Here is a 26885-nt window from a genome sequence, read left to right as displayed (position 1 = left end):
TTTTATTTCAGGTTATCTTTATTAGAGCGTTGCTTCAAATTCATGGCAAAACCGGTAAAACACCACTTCAGAACACGTTACGCTACAGGGAAGTGGAAGCTAATTTCAGCAACAGAAGGAACATCAGCCCTTTTTTTTTCTTTACAGAAAGCTGCTATAGAGGTAATGCTGCTACAGACTTTGCAGTCATACACTGATGATACCCCAGTTCTATCCAAAATCAGAATTTGCGCTATAGAAACAAACACATTGCACTGGAAGTGGTTTGTGTTTTGGAGAACCTAGTAGAGGCAGAAGCACCAACAGAGAGGAAGACGTGATATCGGTAAGCTTTATTTATGTACATTTCTATGAACGTCATCTGATGCTGTTAATCAGTAGCCTCCAAAGGCTGTAAAAGATAGTATTTGAAGGCTTAAGATAACTCAATTTAATTTTCAATAAATATGAAATACATTTTGCTATAAAACTATCACTTTCAGTATAAAGTGAAATATGAATCTTCATTGTAGGGATATTACAGGGCTGTGCTTCATCAGCTCCTGTTCAGTCTCTGGAAGATACCAAAATTGGCTGAGTTTAACTGTAACAAGTGAAGCTCCCACTCAAGTCAGTTACTCAGAAAAAAATAGACATGGTAAATGTGAATAATGATGTTAAAAGAAATTAGGGAATCAACTACTTACATTTTTATAGGTTAGAACAAACTGGTTGACTGGATCAGACTGGAAGAAAATGTGTGTGCTCTCAAAATTATCCCCTGGCAGGTTTTAGTCTTTTGTCACTTTCTTACAGCTTTGACAGAACATCTGTATTTTCTGTCCTTGAATGAATTAAAAAAGGCCTTCAGTTACTAAGTTGCAGAGAAATCTGCTGAACAGTACTGCAGATATATTATGTACCTCACAGCAGCAGGAAACAACGAAAGAGGCTCTATCTCTGGATTCCGCTAAAAGCACTAGTAGATAGTAATACGTCGATTTCCATATACCAGTAACTTAAGAGAATTAAATCAGTGACTGGTATCATTCTATTCCTGATATGCAGTGCAGATGTCTTATATACCCAGACAGCAGTAAAACCTAGAATATAAGCAGTCATTATGCTCAGAAAAACAAATACACTGTACTGTTCAGAGGAGAAAAAAACAAAACACTGCAAGATAACACAAGACAACAACTTTGGCAGAAAGTTAGGTTGTTCGAGTCTGAATTTATAGCATATTTCTTTGTACCACTCTTTCCTGTTTTCATAAGGCACTTTTTGTCCTTCTGGGTGAGTGAGGGCCTTGGGAAGCAATAGAAGTCTCTGCAAACTGCCTTTTATTCAGTGCATCTGAAAAGCAGGATTCATTATCTTTCAATTTAAACAAACAGTAAGCAAATAAAGAAGCTACCTCTGGCCATATCATTACATTTTGATGCTACAAGTTTGAGAAATTAAAACCAAGTGGTATACGTAGATGTGTTTTAGAAAAAGTAGTCATTACATGGGTGGAAGGTAAGAGAGGGAGACAGGAATTTACTGTAAATAAGTGGTCCGTGTAGGGAAAATATTTGGGAACCCAAAACACTGTTTTGCCTTTTGTGGTGTTCTTACCAATTGTCAAAAAAAATTACCAGTTGTAAAATGTTTTTACGGGAAAGCTCTCCTGCTCTGAATGGCCAAAAATGACACTATACATAAGTTTCTTCTTTCTGCCAGTCTTACCTTGGGAGAAAATGCCCCAGTTGTACACTATCTCTTTTTCTCTTCAGGACAGAATCAGTTGTAGGGATGGTCTCAAGGATATTTGGGATCCAGGAAATGGCTTTGTTATCAGCTATGAGAAACTTATTTTCTTAGTGTCAACTTGAGACCCTCATGGATTTGCTGCCAGTGTCATTCTCCCAGCTGAGACTTTCTTAAGAGCAGAAAGCTGATCAGGGACAGATTTCTTGGTCTGATACCTGCGGAGTAAGGTCCCAGGACCTAATTTTACATGGCATCCATAGTTAATAAGCTATGGACAGTGATACAAGCCTAACTCTTCTTTGGTATATGATACAACATCTCCTATCATCAGGGGACCTGAAGCTGAGCATAGAAACTACACAGTTGTCAGTGCCTGTTGCATACTCAGCTGATACTGCCTTTAGTGCACAGCTGTCTCAGTGCCACTGGATAGTCACAGTTGGTGGCTGAAAAATTTGAAAAGAGAGATCTATGTAAAAACTATCAAGATGTGTCAATTAAATGGGAAATATGGAACAGCAGCATTGTTTCCAGTGCTGAAGTAATAAAAAAGTGATAGGAGTTTGAGTTTCTTTGGGAAATGAGACATAAATTTCATGAGGGATGTATATTCCATGCACATGTGCACTGGACTGCACACATTTCCTGAAGTCCCATCATATTCTAGTGTAATAAATTACTTATAAATACCAAGTCCTGTTAGACATTATGGACCATTTCACTGAGATACGTAATTTAGCTGAATTCTTCCCTGTCATACCCACTCTCTTAAAATGGAACAACTGCATCAGAAATCTGAACTAATACTAATCAGATGGACTGAGCTGCTATGTGGACATTGCTAACAGAAAGTTATTCCCTGAAATACTGAATTACCTGGAGGTAAGCCAAAAATCAAAAGATTCTGAGCCCTTACTGTGATTTATTACCTCCTTTTGGGGATAAGCTTTGTCCCTTCTAGGCTGCTTTAAAAGGAACACATTCTTATAAATAAATATGAAAAATAGACAAAAATATGGAAACAAACTATGTAAACGCAAGCCCTGAGGTATTTCAAGAACACTAATTTTTATACCTGACACACAATCTACAACTGCCAGTAAGAAAGTTTTCTTTATGGCTCTGTAAAAATGTCCCATTTTTCTTCTCTGTCTTACACCCACAAGAAAGGGTGAGAGGTTGAGGTAAGAGCCCCATGAAAGCTGTGATCGTCACCGAAGCAAGACCAGAGGATATTAAAGTGCTACATGTCTTTCCCTGACCATTTTCTGTCTTCAGTTCCACGGACCAGTTAGGTTCTACAGGGTATCTGGCAAAGCTGATGCTTTTTTTGATACAGTTTCTACTTCTGCACCATCATTTTAGACCATATAGTATCTTGCAGAATAAAGGGACTTCTGAATAAAGATTTTAGTGGTCCCTTAACTCATATTTTTATTAAATTTATTTATTTATTTCCGTGTCTCAGGCTACCTTTGGAAGCTTAACCACACTGCACTGCAATCGCTCCCAAATGACTGTGTATCTTGCCAGCTTCCTACCTCTCTCCCTCTCTTTGTTTAGCCTGAATCTCCTTGGACATGTTTCCTCTTACAGAGCTTTCTGTATGCATGAAAATACAACTGGACATCAAAAAAAAAAGAATATATATATATATATAATAATTATAATCCAGTCTGTGCATGACAGTGAAGTCACAGAATCACAGAATGGTTGAGGTTGGAAGGGACCTCTGGAGGTCATCTGGTCCAACTCTCCTGCTCCAGCTGGGCCACCCATAGCAGGTTGCCCAGGACAACATCCAGGCAGCTTTTGAAGAGCTCCAAGGAAGGAGACGTCACAATCTCTGAGTAAACTGTGCCAGTGCTTGTCGGGTCTATTCACGTGAAGTTCTTCGGAGCAGATTGTTAGGCCTCCCCCCCCACCCCCATTTTTTTTTTTTTTAATCAAGTCCAATTTTATTATTTTTTTCTCTTTGGGCTTTAGAAAGAATAGTTACAAAATGGATCATAGGTCTTAGTTTTTAAAATGGCATTTAGTTCTCCGCCAATTCTTGGCAAATTGGCTCAGTATAAAAGGGTTTCAAGGAACCTGTGGGTGTGTGTACACTCTTGCATAGTGACGACTCTGGAAGAATATGCATGCAAATGTGCACACACAACATATTTCATTTGCACATATGTACCTAAACAAGGTACTGCATATACAGATACCTGTTAAATATGTGTACATATATGTAATGAGAGATATGCATGTGCTGATATGATGTCTGTAGATATGTGAACTCTTAATTGCACATACACAAACATTAAACAAATTAGTCTTAGATACCATCTTTGCTTTTTTCATTAGAAAGGACATTTTAAAACCCTTTTTGTTCACTTCAGTTTTACTGTAACTAATACAGTTCGTCTCCTCACCTAATGGGATATTTTCCTCTAAGTATGTTAAAACTAATTAAAATGTATTACAGTTATTAAGTTGGGTAGAAGAGTACTTCTTGTAAAGCTTAGTCTTGAACTTCTGGGACATGGTTGTGCAGTGTAAGTTTTAGATCATTTCTCTTGTGTTACGGATTGCACAGCAGAGAACCATGCTGAATATCATGCCAAAGATCTAGAAGAGAAGGAATGCAATTTAGGGATCCACTTTAAAAAAATAAATTATAAAAATAGAACGCGTATCTCAACAATTTGAAGGTTCTTATTGCAGGGTAGCAAGTGACTGCTTCTATCTACAAACCTTAAGATATCAGACAACTAATGTCAATCAGATATTTCACTGATACTTAAAGCCAGGATTTTACATGTCCACATTGGTTTCACTGTTCTTTGTTCTGAATGGCCAGCATAACAGCCCCCAAATGTTAATTTTAACATAAACTGCACTAACATGAGTAATTGTGACTGTTGGTGTTATGCCTAGCATTGCATCAAAAGCTTCTGATTTTTGGAATGCTTATATGTGGAATATTGTATACACATTTGATTAAGAGAAGAGAATGATTCCAGAGGAATCTCTGGTACTGGTGTTAAGCGTTGTGGTTTTACAGAGAAAGCTAAGCTCTAACAGTTGCTACTCAGGACCGAGACTATACATTAGATACAAAACTCTATTCATGTTGGGGAACTAGTTTACTAGAATGTTAAAAACAGAGAACAGTGGGTCTCCAGAGCCTCCAGAAATTTCTTTTTGCCACAGTTTTATGTTCCAAAGCAATGTTAGCAGCTACTGCCTGAGGCTTTGCTGCAAATGATGGGAGATGTCAGTACTATTGGGCAGTTAAATCACTGAGTTCACATCCCCTTCCTGCACACCTTAAGGAAAAAGGAGACAGCTGATGAGTCACACACCATGAAGTGTCAGAAACAAGCACGGAAAAATGTACTGAGGTGCTTCTCTGCTGAAGAGATTATTGCTTCACAATTTCTACTATATCAGAGGTGGGAAGCCACTAGCGTATTTCTAGTGTATATATGTAGAGCATTGTGGTTATTGGAACTGTCCTGCCAACACTGATGTGCTGCACTTTTGAGTACACCTTCACATTTTATGCAACTTACAGCTCAAGTGATCTAGGATTGTTTACCCACTCCAGTTACCCTTTACCCACCCCACAGTTTCCATTACATACATAGATCCTCCATCTGCTTTGAATGTCCACATAACTCCATGAACCTCCTACTCTTCAGAGCAGCTAGAAGCATATTTCTTATAAATTTTCCATTTATAGGAGGTCATGGCACATGCGTGCTGGAAAATGCTTTCTGTTAAAGCTGTGTTTGATATAGACTCCTGCCATATCCTTGCAGCAGGGTGACATCTACTGGTCACAGCTCTGCCACGAAGGAGCACACCTTGGGAAAACAGCAATACATACTTGTGGGAGAAGGTGGAGTGTAAGGAAAGTTTTAATGATGCTTTAATGATATAATTCACTGAATCGCTACCTAGGTGCTGTATGTTTAGGAGAGAGATACTATTCTGAAAACTGTGCAGTTTAAATCCTGCTCCTTTAACACAGCACATAGTGATCACTGGATCTATGACCTAGAAAATCTTTATGTAAACTATCCTTCACATTGAACCAATGTTACAGACAGCATTTTCCTGAAAAGCCATATCAGAGGACACACAGAAGGTGCTAAGAATTGTTGCATCTTTGAGGCATATCACCAGCAGCTGCAAAACAAACCTATTAATAAGGGATGGGGAACTGGACTCAAATACTGATAGAGGGGGAGCATGGGTTTACTCACTGTGATGCCAGCAATTGCAATTCCAACAATTCCAAGTAAATGCAGATTAGCATCAAGTACATTCTGGATTTCAACCAGGCAGTTCTGTTGAAAACAAAATTAAAAGATTTTCACTCCTACAAAAGTACTCTTCAAACAACTATTAATTCTGCTCACTAAACAACAGATGAATATTAAAAAGATTATTGCAGTCTCTGCCCTAACCCTTGTGTCTATACTTTGTGTTTTGTTTGACAGCTTTCACAGCATATTCCCTTTTTAGTGAGACATCAGTATTTGAATGTGCTATTATTTACTTCTTGCCTGTACAGGCTGACACATACAAGTCATCTTCTTACAATCAGTTTACCCTCAAACTCTTTCTGTGATCTGCCATGCTCAATAAAGACGTCTGGCCCTTCAGATTGATAGAGTACTGATAAGCAGATTGATCAAGTGATAGAAATAACAGTAGCATTCTTAAAAACAACAAAATATCTATTCAAGAGTCTCTGCAATACTAAGACAGGCACTTGCCAAAATTCAGCTTTCACAGGGTCTTCCATTTGTGACTCCTGTTCTGCTACATCCTTCTCATCTTGCTTTTCAGATGGTGTAATATTATCATAGCTACAATGGGATGCTGCAAGCAGGCTTCAGAAATCAGGGCAGGGTACGTTCCATATGACCTCCAATTTAGTTCCACCTCTACTTTGTTCCATTTCATACAGAATTTCCTTGCTGGAATTCATGAGGTAAAAAGGAAGTTCTTTCTTTCTTTTACTTTTAGAATGTCTCCAATTTTACTGAATGATTGACATGAAAAATAGTTAAAACAACCAGAACAGAGGACACTTGCCTTTGGCATCTGGATATTCTCTGGACAAGGTAATCCCGTTTGTTGTTCCATATTATCTTTACCACAGCATTGGAGCTAAGTGAGAAAGAGTGTCAAAAGAAGGGGAAATCATAGACTGTTTCCTGCTGATAGTGAGTCAATTGATAACAAAAAGTAAGAGAAAAAAATATACAGATCAAGTCATAAATTTATTCCATGTACTGACTGATACCTCTGGTAGAATTCCAACTGCATGGGTTCTCTAAAATCAATTTCAATTGTCTGTAGCCATAATAGACAAATTCCTACTGAAAAAAAACCTTCCAGAAGTATCTCATAGCAAATCAAACAAGTAGATTTTGGAAAACTGGAACCCCAAATTCCAAGGAAATAGGCATGGAGAAAGTAGAAAGTCCAAGCAGCACATACATAATTATGGGCAATGCACAAAAGCTACAACAGAGAATACGAGAATCTCTATTTCTGACAGATTATTGTGCTGGGTTTGGAGACCATAATAAATCAGTTTTTCAGAGGGTTTGTTTTTACTGTTCGCATGTCTCCCACAAAATGCTTAGAATTCCTCTTTGGGTCAGAAATAACAGCCATGGGAGAAGGACAAAAGGGTCTGAGATTGTAAAATGTCTGCTCTAAGGAACGTGGGAATGCTGTGAGGAGCAACAACGCCAGGGCTTGATCTCTGTGGGAGGCAGAGTAGATAAAGTGGCAAGTAGCATTCAGGAAGTCACAGGTTCTAATGCTGATTCAGATGCTAACTCTGGGTGGCCTGAATTGAGTCACAAATTATGTTCTTTTGTGTTTTGTCTACTTGGTTCAGTCTGTGACAGTCAGTTCAGCCAGTTACTTCCTGTTGGTAACACTGTAGTTCCTGGGACATTGGTCACAGGTTTTTCTCTGGCAAAATAGAGACTCGTCCATGTACTTCTCGCTGCATTTTTGTGTATTTATTCTTGGACTTTAAAATCTAAAAGATCCATAATAGTCATATCTACTGCACAACAAAGACCAGAAGCTTTAGGTCAAATTTAAAAGCTTGGCCATTTTAAGTTTCAAAAGTAGAATAACTTGCAATCTAAAATCCAGAATTTTGACCTGGCCATCAGGAAACGGTTGTGAGCCTCTGACTCCATTTTAAGCAACATTCAGTTCTGTTCTTCCCTACCTCAGTGGGAGGCATTCTGAATTTTAAATGATAATGTGATAGTAGAATAGTAGTACAAAGCATTTAAGCTCAGGAGAGCTACTCACAGCCAAGTGGTAGTGATAGATAGTCCTGTTGACCTTCCCCGGGTTTTTCATATATTCATCATAAATGTCTTCATATATTTTCTGGACTTCTTGTATTGCCTGCAGAAATCAGACTTTCCAAGTAAGAGGCAAATAAGTCTTACCCTCAGTCCAGTGCAGACTTCCAGCTTGTGCCATCAACCTCTGGTGCAGAAAATTATTCTTGGTAAACTGAGGTAGACATGATAGTAAATATGGGAGGTTTTATAGCCTGATGACTATCAGAAGTACTCTGTATGGGTCAGAATCTGCTGTTTTCTGTGTTTTGATTAGATGCTTTTTAGTTGGATAAGTTCAATGCTTGAATTTTACAACACCCTTCTCCCAAGAAATACACCCTTATCATACAGTTCCACTTGATGTTCCTCATGGATGTGACATTCGACCACACAGATAGTCTTTCTTGAGGGAGCAAAAACTGCATCCCATTCTGAAACTGGACTTGTGATAAAACAAGCTGTCATTTACTCCAGATAAGAATGTTAGAGAGTCTTGCTTGCAAAAGTCTCCTGGATACTTTTCCCTTGTATGAGCCAGCCTTCAGGTCCGTCAGCCACAGTAATCTAGAACTGTCCCATTATTACCTTAGAAGAAGCTTGCTACTCACCACTTTCTTGCCTATGAAAGCAAATACTCCAGCAGTGACCTCAGCTGCAAATATCACCAACAAGCAAGCAAAGAACTGCAGAGGGAGAAGAGAACGTTATGTCAGTTTACTCTGCACAATGCGCTTTACAGGCACTGCCACTCAGCCCCTTATTCTTGTCCAGATCTCAACAGCCTCAACAATAACTGACAGAGAAAAATGGCAAACAGAATCAGTGACAAGGGCATCAAGTCAGGCTTCTTGTAATGTGAAAACAAAGGTAGAAATGGCAAAGATATGGCTCTAATGGCGGTTTCAAGAAAGATGGGGTAATTCTAGGAAATACATTACAGGAGGCAAGCAATGGAACTTCATGTATGGAAGCGATGCAGTAGCATAATGGATAGAGATGCTAGATTAACCAATAAAAGGACATAAGACATTTCAGATCTTGGACAGCAAAGATCCTTCCACTAATGACACAAGACGTATGTTTTTGAATGATTTTCCAGCACTTCCAGGCCCTTGAAACCTTTTACTTACTGCTCCAAGTAAGAACTGAGACTCGCGCGCTGCTCCACAGCACCCAAAAAATCCAACCATGGTCATGAGAGCACCTGCTCCCACCAATACATAGAGTCCTGTGGAAAATCAGAATCAGACAAGAATGTAAGGAAGTTTTTCTTTCCAAAGTCTGCTACCTAGTTTGTCAAAACCACACATTTGTAAATAACAGCCATCTCTGTCTCTCACAAAGAACATCTGTTACACAAAAAAAATGTTTTTGCCACAAAAGGAAACTAAAGATTTCTGTAGAACTCTTGGAGAATCATGGAGACAAATGAAAAGACTCCCGCCTTCCAAATTTCCTGTTCCCAGGGCAGCTCAGTCCAGGAAGAACATACGTTCTACCATCCCAAATGACTTTACCTGGCAATCTATGTGCTACCAGTTGCCTGGCAGTACTTAAAAGAGGACATCTGAAGATTGTCAGGAAAGGTACGGGCATTACAATATGATGTCTCTCTGAAATCAGTACTTTGGCTTGGGAAAAAGGTGAATGCTATTGGAAAGAAGAGGAAGATTGGAAGAACACCTTGAAAGCTGTTAGAGGAAGTGAATGAAACACTAAATTTGTCAGCTATAGTTCTGAGCTTGGCCACTGCCCAGAACAGAAGCTTGCCTACAATTCAGTGATTGGTAGTATGGCACCTTCCTTTTACAATAACTAGCTATGTTACTGCCTGCTGGGAAGCAACATTCCAGCATCACTAATGTACATTTTTCCCCTCCAGTGTATAGATGAAAGCATCAAAAAATGAGACAGCAATAGCTTTTGAAGGCTAATAGTATCACTGCATTATGACCAGAAGACTTGGGAAAGTGTTGCCTGAAAATGGATAGAATCACAGGACTATACAAATCACATCAGATATTAAAAAAAAAAAACCAACAAACAAACACAAAAACAAAACCAAAACAACAAACAAACACAGGTGATTCTGTGTTAAAGTAGTAGAGTACCTAAAACTTACAGGCCAAGAACCTTGCATGCTTGGCCTACAAACTCTATCTCATGATGCATGCTGCCTACATCTGAACTGCAGGATACCCTCCTAAAGCCCTTATTTCAGTAGGCAGCATCAGAATGGCTTTGCAGCAGCCAGTGGCAATACTGCATTGCTTTCATGTTCTGGACATTCACTGCTAAATGTTGTGCAGTTGTTGACCAAAAGATATCTGCATGTGGACAAATGTAATGACATAAAGAAAAAAAACAAGTGGATCATCAGATCAAATGCATTAAGAGGATAATGAAGCAATCTGTGTATGAAACTGCCTGACACAAGTACAGAATATGGCACATGGCAGTATAGCCCCATTGGTAGAACAACAGATGTAGGATCCCAGCTATGTTCAGAACTTGGCAGGACAAAAACTCTCCTCTCCTCTTTCTTTTTCATACGGGCTTTATCTAGGACAAAGGGAAACCAGAGTACAGAATTTTTCTTTCCTCACTTGTAAACATGAACTGCTTGACCTGTGCTAAGGCAACACATCCGTTGTGTGTGGTGTCGTTCCCATCAGACGACAGCTGTGTTTGGGCCTTGTCTCTGGGTGCCATGCCAGACAAAGTACCAAAGACTGCGCAGCGTCATATAATTCTAGTCTTGGTCTTGTGTGGGCAACATGGAGGACACAGAGATCTGCTGTGCTGATCTACTGCTTGAAAGAACAGCTTAATTTCCTTCACCAAGCTGTATGAGGGGACGGTGGAGCTCTAGACTGTGCACACTAGATGGCACAGTGAGCCTTGCTCTCAGCTTTGGTTACTCAAACTTTTCATCAGAATGTTTAGTATTCTCAATTACAAATCTAAATATTTTAAAATGTGACCCATATCTTCAGGGTTAACAGAGCTGCCAGGACTTACTATTAGCAGACCTTGTGTGACCTAGACTAGAAAGCCCTACAAATGACAGTTTACAATGATTGCTTGGAAAATGAAAAAAACAAACTGACAATATACAAGTGCAGAGGATATAGTCATACTGCCATGCAGGTGCAGCCTTTTTGAAGAAGGCAGACTCCAACCTGCTGCCTGTTCATTAGCTGTCCAGCCACTGTATATTAGCCAGATATCCAACTCAGCTATTGTGATTCTTCTCCTCCTCCTCCATCTTTTGTGCGCTGCTTCCTTTCAGGGATTGCTGCTGAGGAAAACATTCTGCTAAATAGTAATAAAACAATTATAATTAATATGTTTTTGCCAGATCTGTGACACCAGATATGTACAATTTTCTGCTGACTCTGTTGGCAGTCCACATTATGTGTTTCCTAGATTTTTAATATTCAGCATCTTGGGGCTTAGTAGGAGGGAGCATTCTTTAAGCTAATCACATTCACAATGCAGTGGCTTTCACTGAGGGAGGGATATACAAAAATATATGTCACTCAGGAGTAGGGGTCAGCCCCTTGTTGGAGGAGAGTTGGAAAAAGCACTAGTCTTAACTTCAGTTGCAGAACCTGCTGCTCAACTGCCAAGCACTAAAACTGCCATTTTCTGAGATCTCCATGGTAACAAATGGAGTATAATTACAGAGATGTTTCCTGGGCCCTTTTCCGCATGTCACTTTCTACTAAAGTCCCTGTAATTACTTATTAGGAAACTTAGGAGACAGACTTTTTGATTAGGAAAACTCAAGAAATGTCTTCCCATTTCTTTTTGTTGCTCAGTGCTAGCAAAGACAAAGCTCTCTGAGGCTCAGGGATGAGACCACTTTCAAGAATCTTGGTTTCCTCATGTCTGAGAAACAGGCTTAGCATTTCACTTGCATGACTCACAGCTAAACCGCTACCTCCGTTTAGAACTTCCCTTTTAAGGCATGCTACAGGAAGAACTTCTCACACTACTCACTAAACAAAGCTCAGTGTGCTGTATGTCCCAGTCCCATAGTTTTGTCAGCCAGAAGTTTAAAACCACTTGCTTCCATCTTTTGTTCAGGAGAGTTAATTCCAGAGTTTGTCCTTGCTCAGCCTGGGACTAGTAATTGCTGACACTTAGAGAGTTATTTCTAGCTGAAAAATACTGAGGACGTGTAAAAAAAAATCCACATAACTAAATATGCTTTTAAATGTCTACTATATATACACACACATGTAACCTTTCAAACAGGAATAAGACACTTGAATTGTAGAATGAATTGGAAGGGACCTCAAAGATCACCCAGTTCCAACCCCCCAGCCATAGGCAGGGACACCCACCACCAGACCAGGCTGCCCAAAGCCTCATCCAACCTGGCCTCGAACACTTCCAGGGATGGAGCATCCACAGCTTCTCTGGGCAACCTGTTCCAGTGCCTCACCACCCTCATAGTTTCTTCGTAATACCTAATCTAAATCTACCCTCTTTTATTTTAAGGCCATTAGTCCTTATCACTACACCCCCTGACAAAGAGTCCCTCTCCAGCTTTCCTGTAGGCTGCCTTTAAATTGGCCTAGGTCAAGCTTTTCATCTACCAGTACCCCCAAGTCCTTCTCTGCAGGGCTGCTCTCTATTCACTCATTGTCCAGCCTGTATTCATGTTTGGGATTGCCCTGACCCACGTACCTTGAAGAATACCTTGTAAAAAATTCAGAGTGACCATGTTACTTCTCAACGTGCACTGAGGTTTCCTAGCACCCAGAGGCAGGTATGATTTTAAGAAAGGATACCAGAGCAACAATTTCAGAAACATCCTAGATGATGTCAGTATCTGAGACAGGGAGCTACATTTTTTTTTTTTTCCTGTGGCCTGTAACAGCAATGTAGGCACAATCACCTCAAATTCTGTAATGGGAATAGACCTAAACTAAAAAGTGAGTCTCTCTAGAAGGGAAAGAGAAAAAAAAGAGGGTGACAATGATGCATTGTATGGCATCCTTTAGAATCATGGCCTGACCTTGTGACATTGTCCACTGATGGCTGACAAACTTGGCTACATAGGATCAACAAAGAAGCAGACAAATCCAGAAATTTGGTGGTATTAATGCCATACATTGCTGTGGAGGTAGTATCACATGTCAGAAGTAACTAAGCTTCACTAAACCCTGTTCCTTTTAAAAAAAAAAGTAGGACGGAAAGCAAAGCTTTAATCAGCTTCTATTCATAAGTGCTTCCATTGTAAAATACAAAGCCTTGACATGGCCTTCAGCTTGGCATCCGCAGCTCAGCAGAGAAAAAAAAAAAACAAACACAGTTTATAGTCACAAAATGGAACACATTTGATAGCTAGAAAATCTGACACAAAGAACTTCTCCACAAAGCATGGCAAAATAAAATGTGCAAGTCAGGTCAAGGCAGAGATTTGAGAATAGGCTAGCTGCAGCTTTTTGTGCAACAAAAGTAGAAAAGTACAAGGCAGAAAGGAAGCAAATGTTTTTGGCCTGTACAATGATTTTTTTTTTATTACCTTATTTTGCCTCTGTTCATTTCCTGATTCCTAATTTGGTATCTTTTTTGATCTCTGTCTTCCAATGGAGAGGAGAGTTTGACAACTTACTAGTCACTGAGTTCATTATCGTAGTGTTTGGCACCACACATCCCATACAAAAGCAGACATTAGATGGAGAGAGAATACTGAAAACAGGCATATTGCTATCACATTAAGGAGGGCAAACATCAGACCTATAATGACAGAAACCTGCCAACTGTTTGGCTACCTGCAACTCAAGAATATTTATTGCATACGTTCATGTAGGACCTAAAAAGCAAGTCACTCTCAGCCCCTGAATGCCAAAGGTATGCATTTGGACAGAGTAACAACTGTCCCTAGAACCAGAGTCCCTCTATGCTCCCATTGCAAAGAATCATGTGGTAGGCAGAAGTGTGTACTGCCAATGTTTTATGAGGCAGAAAGGAAACACTGCAATACAAACCAGGCAGATAGGAACCTACTAATGTGGAAATTAAAGCCATTCTTATTTCATACAATGCATGAACTGTTATCACCACCATCAGATATAGTCTGCCAGCCTCCTAGACTGGTAGAGAGAGATCTAATTTCATAGTCTGAAGTAGATCACATTCACAAAGTCGGTTTTCTTCAAAATCTTACTGACAGTTATGAGACACAAATCTGTGCCTAGAGCATACTGCAAAGAGTCAGAGGAGACAATTGTATGCTGTCTGTCTGGCTTTATTTCACATGGGTTTCATGTTTACCTGGCTGCTATGGTCACTTTCCATTTTAAATAGTTCTACTCTTTCTTTTTTGGGCTGAGTAACTAACACTGAACAAAATGCCAACTGTTCATACTCTACTGAGAACACAAGCAGCTCTGTTCTTGGCATAAGTGATCCAGAGGCAGTGATGACAGGAGTCCTAGAACCCAGACACGACCTGAAGAGAGTTTCTTGCAGTTATATGTAAATTACAGTCTTGGAGGCAGATGTGCTTCTCCCTAGATAGACTGAGGCTGTCAGACCCTCAGCAGAGCACCAAGGAGCCTGTAGTGCAAGTGCACTGTTGGAAAAAATGAGTTGGAGTTGGAAATAACAGGCCAGACAGGAACGATTGTATATGTTACATTCAGTGGCAGAGTCAGTTTTTGAAACGAGCTTGTTACTGAACATTACTATTTTTGTGTTAAAAGATTTTTAGTATAAATTTATCTGTTAAATACATTTTCAAAACTAGAGAAGAGAGGCAGAGTTCTCTGAAGGAAGATGAATTTCTGGAGAACTGGAGCATACCCTTAATTTGAGCATAGTGCACATAATTATGTGTTGTGTGAATACAACATGGTTAATCGTCCTGGAACCACAAAAGCATTGCAGATAGTGGCCAGTTTGTAGGCTTCTGCTGGTACACAATTCCTGAATTTCAGTTTAAAAGCAACCACACTGTAATGTAACATCCTGGTTTAATGCCTCCCTCTTCACACCGAATACCAGCATTTGTCACATATCTTGGTCATGGGCATCTCACAACTCTGAATAATTATGTCCCAAATTCACATAAGCCCAAATGTATCACATATCACCTTGTCAGTAGTCTCCAATGGCTCTGTCAATGTCTACTTCACCCTGTACTAAGGTTCACTGAAGTCAGAGGTATGAGATCAGTATTAGGTTCTTAAACCCAACAGGCAATTTTCAGTGGGCTTCATTGATGCCAGCAGAATTGCAGATTGCATGCAGCTTGACTTGTGAAAGAAGAGCCGATATTAAATCATCTTTGGAGCTGTGTGTGTTTTTTAGCATCCCTGCAAAGATGCTACAAGCTGGCTTGCTGCCTCCCAGCACCTTTGCTTACAGGAAACATCTAGTTTCTTAGTGTCTGATTGCCAATGTAATGAAAGCACTTGGCAACATAGGTACATAGTTCTGCACAGAACCATATTCTTTTCTTCAAGCATTGCTAGACTGAGGATAAAAGATTAATAAGTTGACGTACACTCAAAGTTGACAAACACAATCAGCTGTATGTAGTGCCGTACAGCCTGCTACAACTATTCACTCATGCAAGAACATTACTGCCTTTTTTGCTTTGAAGCTTTTCCCACATAATTAAAAGTGTTGAACCTGTGGTGCTGGACCCTGGCCTGCACAACACTGTGCTGCCTCTGCACAGGCAGTCTGACCAGAAGGTACAGCTGCTTGATCACTCACTGAGGTAGGCCATGAAATACCCTACATACTCAGTGAATCGTATTGTAAGAGTTCAGCATTTGCAATAATGAGACCAGCGTGCAGACACTTAAGGTGACTTGCAGCAGCCCAGGTAAAAGAGAACAGGGTGCATCAAAGAAAGAGATGGTGTAACTGTCAGTTCAACTGTTGCTGCTGTGTGGACCGAGCTAGCTTTTTGATAGCTGTGCAAAGGGGGAGTAGGGTGGGAGAAAGATGAGGATAATTTACCAGGCAAAAAACATGAAGTGCATTATCATGCTTAAGTGATTAATTTAAAAAACGACCCTTCTGGATTTCAGCACATGACGCATATAAAACAATTAATCTGAGCTAGATGGACAGATTATTTTTAGTTAATTGGCTTGTTTTGTTAGAATTCTGACTTTGTGGTGGCTTTTTCTTCTAGGTAAGAACTCTCTCTGGTGTGATACTGGCTCATAGGTACTGACTGCTAGGTTTTATGATCCAGCATAGAGACTGAAGACTTTTGAACCACTTTCACTTTGAGATAGTGTTTTTTGGTGGTGGTGGTGTAGTTTATTTTTTTTTTCTGGTAGGTTGTTGATTATCATATATCAAGATGATTTCTAATGCAGTAGCTTTCATTTTCCACTGAGGATCACTATCAGCCTTTTCTAAACAAACTTTATTCACTGCAGAAAAAAACTTGCACACAAGATGATAGGAAACAAGACAAACACTGCTTACATTTTAGGTACAGACTAAAAGCCTCTGCAAGGTCTAATGCTCATGATAGCAAGAACACTCAATCCTCTTCTCGTGGTATTGCATCGCTTTACAGAGGCTACTTTGTCAATAGTTCTCATGTTAGGGCTGATAGAATTTGATAGGCTATGGATTTTGGAGAGAAAATACTGCTGACCAAAGGTACAGTGTTTGACTCCAAAAGACCTGAATAGAATATAACAGAATGAAGCACAGAAGCAGAGAACTGTCGTTAACTGCTAGCCAGCTCCTGTTTGCGTGGGCACCCATTCCTATGGAGAAAAAATACTAATATCCTTCAACTCCAGACATGACTTAATATCCTAAGGCATGCACCATCTAATTGTACCTTTCAAAGCCAGAATGATCACTCATGCTCTCATAGACCCCAAGAAAAAGCCACAGCCACCCTGAAACTTCCATCCACAGCTGGTCTGGTTCTGGACTGTAGCATGGACCATGGAACATGGGCATAGAGAGCATAATATATCAGAAAGTTTGCGATCTCTGGCTGTGCAGGAGAAGCAATGACTCAGTGCTGCCCATTAAGAGAAGAATCATCCAGGTCAATCCATTCACGTTCATCATTATTAGCCTTATTAACAGGGCTTCATTTTTAGTGCTGCTGGCAGTGATGTGACCCTCTCACTTCTTTTATTAGAGGTACACAGAGTTTGTTCTCCGTGTCGTCCATGAAGCTAAAACAGATTTTCCTCTTCATCCACCAAATGCAAAGAGAGGAGAGCAAATGTCTTGAACTGTCCTTCAAAAAGCCCCTTTGCTGGTTTTTACTTAAATGCTCAACTTGCACTCAACAGGCGCTTTGTCTTCTTGTCTGTGGTTTAGGTATTTTTCAATTTAAGAACAGCACTGCTACAAAGAACTAATGAAGGACCAATCAATTGTGAGACAGCAGAAGGTTCATGTCAGGTTCACACAGGCGTACTTCTTACCCTTCTGACTGTTGCAGACTTTCCTGCTCAGTAAAAAACTCACGAGAATCTTGGCACTGCAGTCTCAGAAAGGAGGAGTGAAAGATCTTTTTTCCATTTGGTCAGTACAGTGTCACACGCAACTCAGATAAAAGAGGTGACTGCCCAGCTATTGACCTTTGCTTAAATTATTATTATTATTTACTGGAATACAGCTAAGAGAGGAATATATGATACCTACCAGAGCTGAACTGCAGTAAGAAGAGGAAAGGTATGTTTTTGCCTAACTGCCCTGAAGCACATGCACAGAAAGCATACTATGAGATGGAGTAACATGAAAATATTTTCATGCCTACCACTACAGTGAGAACTCCAAAAGCTGGAACTGGAATGAGAAGATGTCCAATTTTAGGAAGCTACTCCTTGTATATAGTTGAAACTATCTTTCACTCCAGTGTGCGATTCATTCAGTAGATTAGATGGAGACTGCATGGATCAAAGAGTTCCAGTTTCATCCCCTTATGTTGTAGGTTAAAAAACTGCAAGCTGCAGTGGGGAAGATGGATTACTGAACACAAAACCGCAAGCAACAGAAAAGTAACACCACATATGTGCTTGACCTCAGCACTGCTGCCTGCAAGTTGTTCTGAAACCAACAAAAACATTTCAGTGGCTGGAAAAGATGAAGAGGCCTGGTTGCCAAGTCATGGCCCAAACTATTCCAAGGGGTAGAAGAGACAGCTGGACTGCTGCTAAAGAACAAGGCTATTTAGAGAAACTAATTCTGGCCTATTGGAAAATGCAAGGATATAATTACCAATTATTTTAAAATAAAACAAAATTTCAGATCCAGGAAAAAAAAACAAAACAAAAACAAAACACAACACTTTATAAGGAAGCAACAGAGAGAAACTGGTTAGATTCAGCTGGCAGCTCAGTACAGGTACAAAAAGAGCAGAATGTGCTGCTCTTTGGAAGCAAGAAAATGAGATGTTATCCACAAGATGGTGATTCTAGACAGCGCCTCAACCTACAAAGCAGTGCTTCAACCCACAGACATCTAAATGCAGCTGCAGTGTCCTTCCAAGCGCTGATGCTGAGCTTATCTGATCACAGGGACTTGGGTTATCACAAGGCAGCCACAACAGCGGTCAGTGGAACAAAGTTAAAGAAATTGTTTTTAAATATATGGCCATGTGTTTGTATCTCCAAGTCATGTTGGTGATCTGCTTTGTCTTTCAGCCCTTTGGGCAGCTGCATGTAGTGTACTGCACAATATTTCATATTAAGAGTTGCTATGCAGAATTCTGGCTGTCACCCAAAATGCATGTTGCTGTGCAAACACACAAAACCAAATAAACAACACTCGTAGAAACTGTGAGATGGGTTAAATGCACAAATGTCAAGGGGGACTTGAAGTCTCCTACAGAGCTAAAGCGCTTGAGACCATCAAGTGCAGCCTTGTCTGCTGCTTCTGTTGAAAAACAAAATCAACCAACCAACCAACCAAACAAACAAAAAACAAACACAAAAACACACTGGTACTTAACTTATCACTGATCTTTTACTATTGCCTTAGTGATTGTTGGCCTCTTCAGGTTTCTGACTGACTGCCCCATTGGCTGTTAAAAATTCATAACAGCATTTAATGTAACTTGTAAGGAGGGAGGGGAGCGTATATATATGTAAGAGAGATGCTCCATTCAGAGCACACTGCCTATTATAAAAAAGGGCCAAAACCTTGTCTTAGAGTTCAGCCAAAAGTACAATTTACAAGAATTCTCAACATATTTGTCCTGTTCCTTAGCACTTCCTCTGCTAGCAGTTACATGTTACAGCATTCAGCACCATAAATATATGTAATAATCAGCCCAATAGTTGAATGTCACAATATATGACTAAACTTGTATAAGAACATTCCTCAGGACTTCCCAAAATGAACAACTCTGAATAGCTTTTGTAATTCTTATTCAGGACTGAAGCATATTAAATCTTTCAAAGATTTAAATACACATGCACCAAAGAATATCTTGTTTATACAGTGTTACAGTCTGCACTGCAAAGCTGTGAAATGACTATAGTACTTATTCACATGACAGGATTTACTACTTTCTGGCTTCTAACAGACCAACAGTAATTGAATTTGAAGGCCAGAACATCCCTCAGTCTTGTTGAATATCCTGTGTCAAACCTAAGTAGATGAGGCAGGGAAGAGTTTCAGCACAGATAATTCAGCAGGTATAAGCTGGATATGGAAATAAAGGTGGTCCCATGTGCTGCCAACGTAGCAGCTCAGATGTAAGAGGAAAAGTAAATCATATTTCCTTGTCTCTCTGCATCAGAGAAGATGCTACAGGGCATTTTGCAGCATCCCTCAGGACCCAGTCAGATTTACATCTGAATGGTCTTATTCAGTCTCTTAAGCTCCCAGAGAAACATTGCTGGACATAACACTTGACCCATCTATTCCCTCAGTACTACAGTCAGATCTGTGCCTCTGGCCCTGTTGCATATGTCAAAGAAGCTTTGGTTTAGGACTTTGGTGTAACAGAGTCAAGGTCTCCATTAAGACAATGGGGGTATTTAAAGTAACTGCACAGCCCAGTCAATATTCCTGTGATGGGTAACTGACTGCTAGGACATTCTGAGTCAAATTCCATTCTTGTACGCCCTGCCAGGGTGGCTTGATGGCCAAGACAGGACTGGGTATTCATTCACACATGGCATTTATAGATGGCAAAAATGATTGTACCGATTGGATTTTATTGGCTGAGTCTATATCAAGGAGTGAAATATTAAAAGAGGGAAAAAAATCTGACCCTTCTTGCATAAAGACAAGTTGCAACTACCAATAGATGGAGAAATACAGTTGCTGGCAGTCCTAGACAGCTGCTATTTCAGGACTTCTATAGACAGATACCAGGCTGTTTCCCAAAACCCAACTGCAAATCCCACAATTCACTTAGGATATGTAGGAATTGAATCAAGCGTGAAAGAAGAGTTCAGTTAGGCCTAAAGAAATTGATGCCAAGCAGAGAAAGGATGAAAGCCACCACCCACGTGGCACACGGCACCAGAATACCCATTTTGTGCAGTTCAGCTCAGGTATTGTTGGCCTTCATATAATTCAATGCATGAGGTGTGTCATGTGCCCTGGGATGAAACCAAGGCTAATGGCTACTGCCATCACAGGCACTTAAACTTACCAATGAAGAAATACTCTGGAGGCTTTTTGTCTGAAGCAAACTCTGCCATAACCCCACCAAACCGCAGCCATAGACCAAAGGCAATGACAGCCAATCCTGCCAGCTGAAAAATACATAGAATAGTCAATACTTTAATAACAAATGTCTGGAGAACATCAAAGAAGTGTTGTCAAAGAAGTGTCAATAGCAAATCCCACAGCTCAGAGTTGCACTGTCAGAAAATTCAGGAAGCTCATGGTAGTATTTGATAACCATGAATTCGGTACAATGTACTTCTTTCATTCTTTTGGCTTCTCAGTATAGTGGTGCTTATGAATTTACTAGTGACTTTAAAACCTTTTTGAGTAAGCTCTTTTAGTTATCAAAATGTGGCCTGAATCACAATGGGCAAAGGATTGGGGCAGGGAGGGGCGAGGGTGGTGAGGGAGTCAGTGCCCATGAGAACAGACAGGATGCAAATCCAATGGCAACACTGCCCTCCTTCCTACCAGAAGACCCAGAACTGCACTGTAGCCCTACCATATGCAGGAGGCTACTCAGAGACTCTGCCTGGAGTCAAGATGCTGTTACTGTAGGAAAAACACTATCCAGAGGGGTGCTGCCAGACCAGGAGTTGAGTAGCACTGGCATGACTCAAACCAAACTTATAGATGGAAATAACTTCATTTGTTTTTTTCAGCCCTCTAATCTGTTTTAGGGCTAAGTAACAGCCTGTTGAGCTAAGGAGGTGCCCTCTTCCCCTGTATGAATCTCAGGTCCAGCTCCAGAGTCACAAGGTACGTGATGGTATGAAGAGACCAGCTGGACGTCAGTCATACCAGACTACAGAAGATCTTTAGGCCATTTCAGAATTGCTGCTGCTGCTGAATTGTGAGAATGGTTCTGTTTAGAGGCTTACCAGAAATAAAGGCTTATATTGTTCTTAGGGATGTGCAGAAGTGAAGTGTCTTTGGACTGATTCTGACAGGGCATTTTTCCTATATAGAATCATAGAATCATAGAATATCCTGAGTTGGAAGGGACCCTTAAGGATCATCAAGTCCAACTCTTGACACCGCACAGGTCTACCCAAAAGTTCAGACCATGTGACTAAGTGCACAGTCCAATCTCTTCTTAAATTCAGACAGGCTCGGTGCAGTGACCACTTCCCTGGGGAGCCTGTTCCAGTGTGCGACCACCCTCTCTGTGAAGAACCCCCTCCTGACGTCAAGCCTAAATTTCCCCTGCCTCAGCTTAACCCCGTTCCCGCGGGTCCTGTCACTGGTGTTAATGGAGAAGAGGTCTCCTGCCTCTCGACACCCCCTTACGAGGAAGTTGTAGACTGTTGTAGTTGTAGACTATATTGGACTCCCTGTCAGAACTAGGAAATGAAATGATTATTATGGTGCACAATATCTTTAATCACAGAAATGATTAACAAAGAAGCATTGGGTACTGTCAAATTCAAGGAAAAAATCCTTCTAATGCAAATGGCTAGATAAAAATGACATGTCAGATGAGGGAAAACAGCTATAGACAGTGGTCCCAAACCAACAGCATGCTGGACATTTATAAACCTGCCAGCCAACGGCGAGCGTGCTGGCAGTTTTAGCATCCTTCAGGACCAAGCACAACGCTGTGCAGAGAGTGTCCAAAGGAGGGCAACAAAGATGGTGAAAGGTCTGGAAGGGAAGATGTATGCAGAGTGGTCAGGGTTGCTTGGTTTGTTCAGCTTACAGAAGAGAAGACTGAGTGGTGCCAGGTCACAAGGGAGAGCAGAGGGCAGGCACTGATCTCTTCCTTCCAGTGACAGCAACAGGTCCCAAGAGAACAGCATGGAGCTGCCACAAGGGAAGGTCTGGCTGGGTGTTAGGAAAAGGTTCTTCACTGAGAGGGTGGTCGGGCACTGGAACAGGCTGCCCAGGACAGCGGTCACAGCACTGAGCCTGCCAGAGTTCAAGAAGCATTTGGACAGTGCTCTCAGACATAGGGTTTGAGTTTTGGGTGGTCCTGTGTGGAGTCAGGAGCTGAACTCCATGATGGGTCCCTTCCAGCTTGGGATATTCTTTGATTCTATGAATGCTCCCTTACTCTACTGATGGAGGCCCAGAGCCCAGGTCTGCAGCAACCACCCAACCTGAATGAGGTTTATAAAACACGTATTGCTTACCATATCCTTGGTAACTTGGTAGGGTGCTTTTTGAGCCTGTCCTGCATTGCCAGGCACTTGATTCAACTAGCATAGCTACAGCAAGCAAAAAAGGCAGGCAAGCATATGGCTGAAGAGCTTGGGATCACAATTTCCTTCACAGAAGGTAAAGAACAAGATGTGCTGCATCATTGAGTGTGAGAATTCCCTGCCCCTCTGGTCATGGCATTTGTACCTGCCCTGCTTGCAGGCTTGGGCTCAGGCTGTGGACTGCTAGGCAGCAGCATGAGCCCCCTCTTTCTAAGTGATTCTGGTACTTTGGATGTGTTTGAAAGGAATGCCCCCAGTCCAGCTGAGAAAATGGTTTCTGCCATTTCAGTGAAAAGACCTAACAAAACACAAGTAGTTGTCACTCCTGTGAAACAACATAAGACAAAGCTTTGTCCTTCTTACTGACTTGCAGCTGCAGCTGAGCAACATCATTCTGCTCCCAGAGCTTGAGCACAGCAGCACTGTGTACCCGGAGCATGCAGCGCTGTCACCAAGAGGGAAGAGCATTTGGTTTAACCGTGTTTAAAGCATAAAGGAGACAAAAGCCCCAAACCGGTTGCCCTAGAGAAGCTGAACAGGATTATTTTGTGACTTTTTTTTTTTTTTTTTTTTTTAACAGAAAGCAAGAAAAAGACATTTAAAAGGCCACATTTCTAATTATTTTCTAATGAGAAACTGAAAAATTACTGGAAGAGAGTACACAGCATATGGGAAAGTGAAATTAAAATGAAAGGTAACAAATTAAATCGTGCTGTGGAACTGCGAGCCTATTGAAAAGGTGTTACGGTTGGAGAGTGGGCATAGCGTGCTCTGATCTCTTGGGGGTGTTGCAATAAACACTGTTCTTTACTGCATTATGGTCGTACACAGCAAAGTAAGTGCAATACGATGCAAGGACTTTGTCTTTCAGGATGAACTTGTAAAAGTAGCAGCTGTTGGCTCACCATTTGAAATGTTATTATTAAGAAGCATCACAACGCTGCGGAGAAGCATTGCACCGCGTATGCTGCATGGGATGCCGGGAGAGCCACTGCGGCCTCCTGCTTGAACAGTTAGGCTTGCTGGGGAGACGGTCGCTACTTTAAATTGTCATTAAGGGAGGATGCTGTCTCTTCTCAGAAGTGCCTTCACACATCGCGTATGCGTCTTTCCAGGAAGAGATGCATCTTCACGAAAAAGTCGAGAGCGCCGGCAGGGTGCTGCTGCAGCGTAGCAGCCCGGCTCGCAGCGCTCCTCTGGGGGACTCGCGGACTTCCTCCGGCGCGGGGCAGCCCCGCGGGGCTCTGCGGTGACCCCGACACCGCGGCAGCCCGGCCGGCCGCTGCCCGCTGCCCGCTGCCCGCGCTCCGGGCGCCCGGCCGAGCGCGCCGGGCTGCAGCCTCTCGAGGCGCCGCGATCCGCGCCCCGCCGCCGCCTGCGCCCGGCAGGTGCCACCGCCCCGCCCCGGCCCGCCCCGGCCCGCCCCGCCGGCCGGCGCTCACCCAGAAGCTCAGGTTGAAGACGAAGAGCAGCACCTTGACGCGGCCCATCTCCTCGCGCGCCGTGCCCATAGCGGGCGCGGCTCCGCTGGCAGCTCCCGCGGCGGCTCGGCCCGGCTGGGCGGTGGCGCCGCGCGGGGCGGGGCGGGGCCGGGGGCAGGTGCCGGGCCGGGGCCGGGGCTGGGGCTGGGGCTGGGGCGGTCGAGGGCGGGGCCGGGGCCGGGGCCGGGGCCGGGGCCGGAGGAGCGCTCGGGGTGGCGGCGGCCTCGGCGGACGGCGGAAGCTCGAGGGCGGCTCTCCGGGCCCGCTGCCGGCAGAGCCGGTGCGAGGGGGCCGGGCGCGGGGCGTGCGGCGGGGCCCGGCCGGCGCGGTGTGGGGCGCGCCGGGGCAGCAGGAGGGCTGGCCGGGGGGGCCCCCCTCCGCCTTCCCCTCCGCATGCGCGCGGTTCAATCCCTCTGCCGCCTGGGCGTAGCGCGGACCGCGTGCTCCCGGTGCTGAGAGGCTGATGTGTGAAGTCCACGGACAGCGGGGAAATGGCCGAGCTCCTCTCGATAGTTTTCCATTTTTCCCTCACGCTCTTCAGCTAAGGTCCCCTAAAGTTCATCTTCCAATCACTAATACTTCCGCTTCTCTTCTCAAAACTTCACCAGAAATGCTGTCTCTGTTGTCAAAATCTTAGATTTTTTTTTTTTCTTTTTTTCTCAGCTGCTATTTTCGCTCGAAGTAAGATAGAGTCCCTTGAGAGGTGGGGTTTCCGTGCTGAGCGTTTCCTCTCGGTGTTTAACGAACAGAGCGGCCGTTTCCTGTGCTGTGTAACCGGAGTTTTACCTATCCAGTTTTGTGTTTTGGAATTAGTTTTGCTCAAGATGTGTATGGAAACTTCCTAAGCCTTTTTGCACAGATGCTTAGGTTTTGTTATTGTGAATGCAATTGCACTCATCTAGCGGTTCAGTAATACTGGAAGATGTTGAAGATGGTTTCTGTTTTCCCTCACTTTGCTGTTTATATTTGGCTGCTTTAAAGACTGCCAGGTTTTTTGGAAAACCATCCCAAATAGTTCATTTTCATTGCAACTGCTAAGTTTCATTAGGAATCTCTTGTTCCATTAGCAATGAAATATACTTTTTTGTTGTTTTTAAAGAAATATTCAAGCTACTTTAAGCAAACTTCTGCCATTTTCCTTCTTTTATTTGGAGTGATGCTGTGCTACATGGTACTGACTTACCAGGTCCATTATATTCCTCCTAAGTTACCGAAATCAGGAGTCCATTTGAAGAGACAAAATAACTTGATGGCAATTCATTATCCCCTGATATTTGAAGCAACAAAAAAATCTAAAAGGAGGAACAATTTTGCATTGTCTCATGAGGGCAAAATAGATAGCTTTTGAAAAATTTCTCAACTAATTTTCATGCTTGCTCTCCCGAATGGTTTAGGAGCAAGGCATTCAGCCTTCATAAATAGTAGATCTCCATGCTGCATAAATCTTGCAGTGAATGAAATCCACTGAAAGATCCATCCATCCAGTTGAACTGATGATAAATATATCTTCTCATGATGATGAATATGCTTATGCCAGCAGTTTCAATGATGCCCTGAGTAGTGACTTCAATTTGATATTTATTCTATGCGGCTGGGTTTTTATCGTCATTTATTGTTGCAGATACATTTATTTTAACATTTCATTGCTTCTGGAAGAAAAGTCATTTGCAGTGCAAAGAACGTATTCTCTTGTTATCTAGCTTTTTTGGCTTGGACAAAATGTGGGACAGAAAACAACAGTCTCTTTGCAGCCTTTTCTTCAGAACTGATGCTAATAACAAAACAGAAATCATTATTCAGGACTCACTAGGTCCACCTACCTCTCCTTATTCCATCCTCACGCAGCTGTCATTTTAGATGACTTGATGATGTCGGTCAGATTTGCACGTCTGTGCTGCCCTTTAATTTTACAATGCGACAGCACCCTCTTCTGGCTGTTGCCTGTTGGTTCGAAACAGCCGATCGGGCAGCAAAATCAATGTCAGGCAGCAGCACCAGCCAGCTCTTTGTCACAGGATCCTCAGCGCTTTGCAAAGGAAAGAATAAAAGCGAGGGCAGGAGAAGTTAGCAGACCTGCCAAAAGGGAGAATAAAAGGGTATCTGATGTGCAATACCGCCGTCCTGGTGTACCTGCAATAAGTATTAATACTGTAACAACGACTGGGAAAGCTGCCTCACTTCAGGTATGTAGGTTTCTATCTCAAATCCAATGTATTTCTTGCTCTAAAATTAACAATATCTGTCATTCCACTTCATTTTCTCTGTTTTTTTTTTTTTTTTTTTTTTTTTTTCCTTTTGATAATCAGCGACTATGCAACCTTTATTATTATCAAATTTGTGGCTTCTAAGATTTCTGTCCATGAAGCGATATTCAAGAAAAACTGCAAAGGTGATTAATATTTTCATTTCATGGGTTATTATGGAACAAATCAACATAATTTTAG

General features: G+C 41.9%; 2 protein-coding genes across 30 annotated transcripts in view; one reads left to right on the top strand and one right to left on the bottom strand.

The window, feature by feature from the left end:
• TSPAN2 (tetraspanin 2) lies at positions 1–25106 on the bottom strand. 2 transcript variants are annotated; one of them, XM_084498095.1, is made up of 8 exons: positions 24403–25099; positions 20743–20845; positions 9248–9345; positions 8726–8800; positions 8080–8178; positions 6832–6906; positions 5994–6077; positions 1–4350 (listed from the first exon to the last, which is right to left on the bottom strand). In XM_084498095.1, exons 1-8 carry the CDS (start codon positions 24469–24471, stop codon positions 4285–4287), a joined length of 669 nt encoding a protein of 222 aa, XP_084354221.1. In that variant the 5' UTR covers positions 24472–25099; the 3' UTR covers positions 1–4284. The 2 variants fall into 2 exon arrangements, with proteins under 2 accessions (XP_084354221.1, XP_084354220.1); XM_084498094.1 differs by lacking the exon at positions 1–4350 and adding an exon at positions 5630–5916 and having other exon boundaries at positions 24403–25106.
• LOC311423725 (uncharacterized protein) overlaps positions 1–26885 on the top strand; it is a 126375-nt gene that overhangs the window by 1103 nt on the left and 98387 nt on the right. For 8 of the 28 annotated variants that reach the window (XR_014685806.1, XR_014685814.1, XR_014685815.1 and 5 more), the window contains exons 2-3: positions 148–325; positions 6763–6860. Coding sequence is in view for 1 of the 28 variants with exons in the window: in XM_084498096.1 (XP_084354222.1) it covers positions 148–197 (50 nt within the window). In the remaining 27 variants the exon portion in view is untranslated. Of the gene's footprint in view, positions 1–147; positions 2613–6582; positions 6646–6762; positions 6861–17450; positions 18912–21497; positions 21681–23540; positions 23655–25104; positions 26625–26885 lie in introns of those variants that run through there. The other 20 variants (XR_014685805.1, XR_014685810.1, XR_014685820.1 and 17 more) reach the window with 12 other exon arrangements.

This window comes from Aythya ferina (assembly GCF_964211825.1).
Source record: "Aythya ferina genome assembly, chromosome: 25".
NCBI classification, from domain to species: Eukaryota; Metazoa; Chordata; class Aves; order Anseriformes; family Anatidae; genus Aythya; species Aythya ferina.
This window is presented reverse-complemented; position numbering and strand designations above follow the sequence as displayed.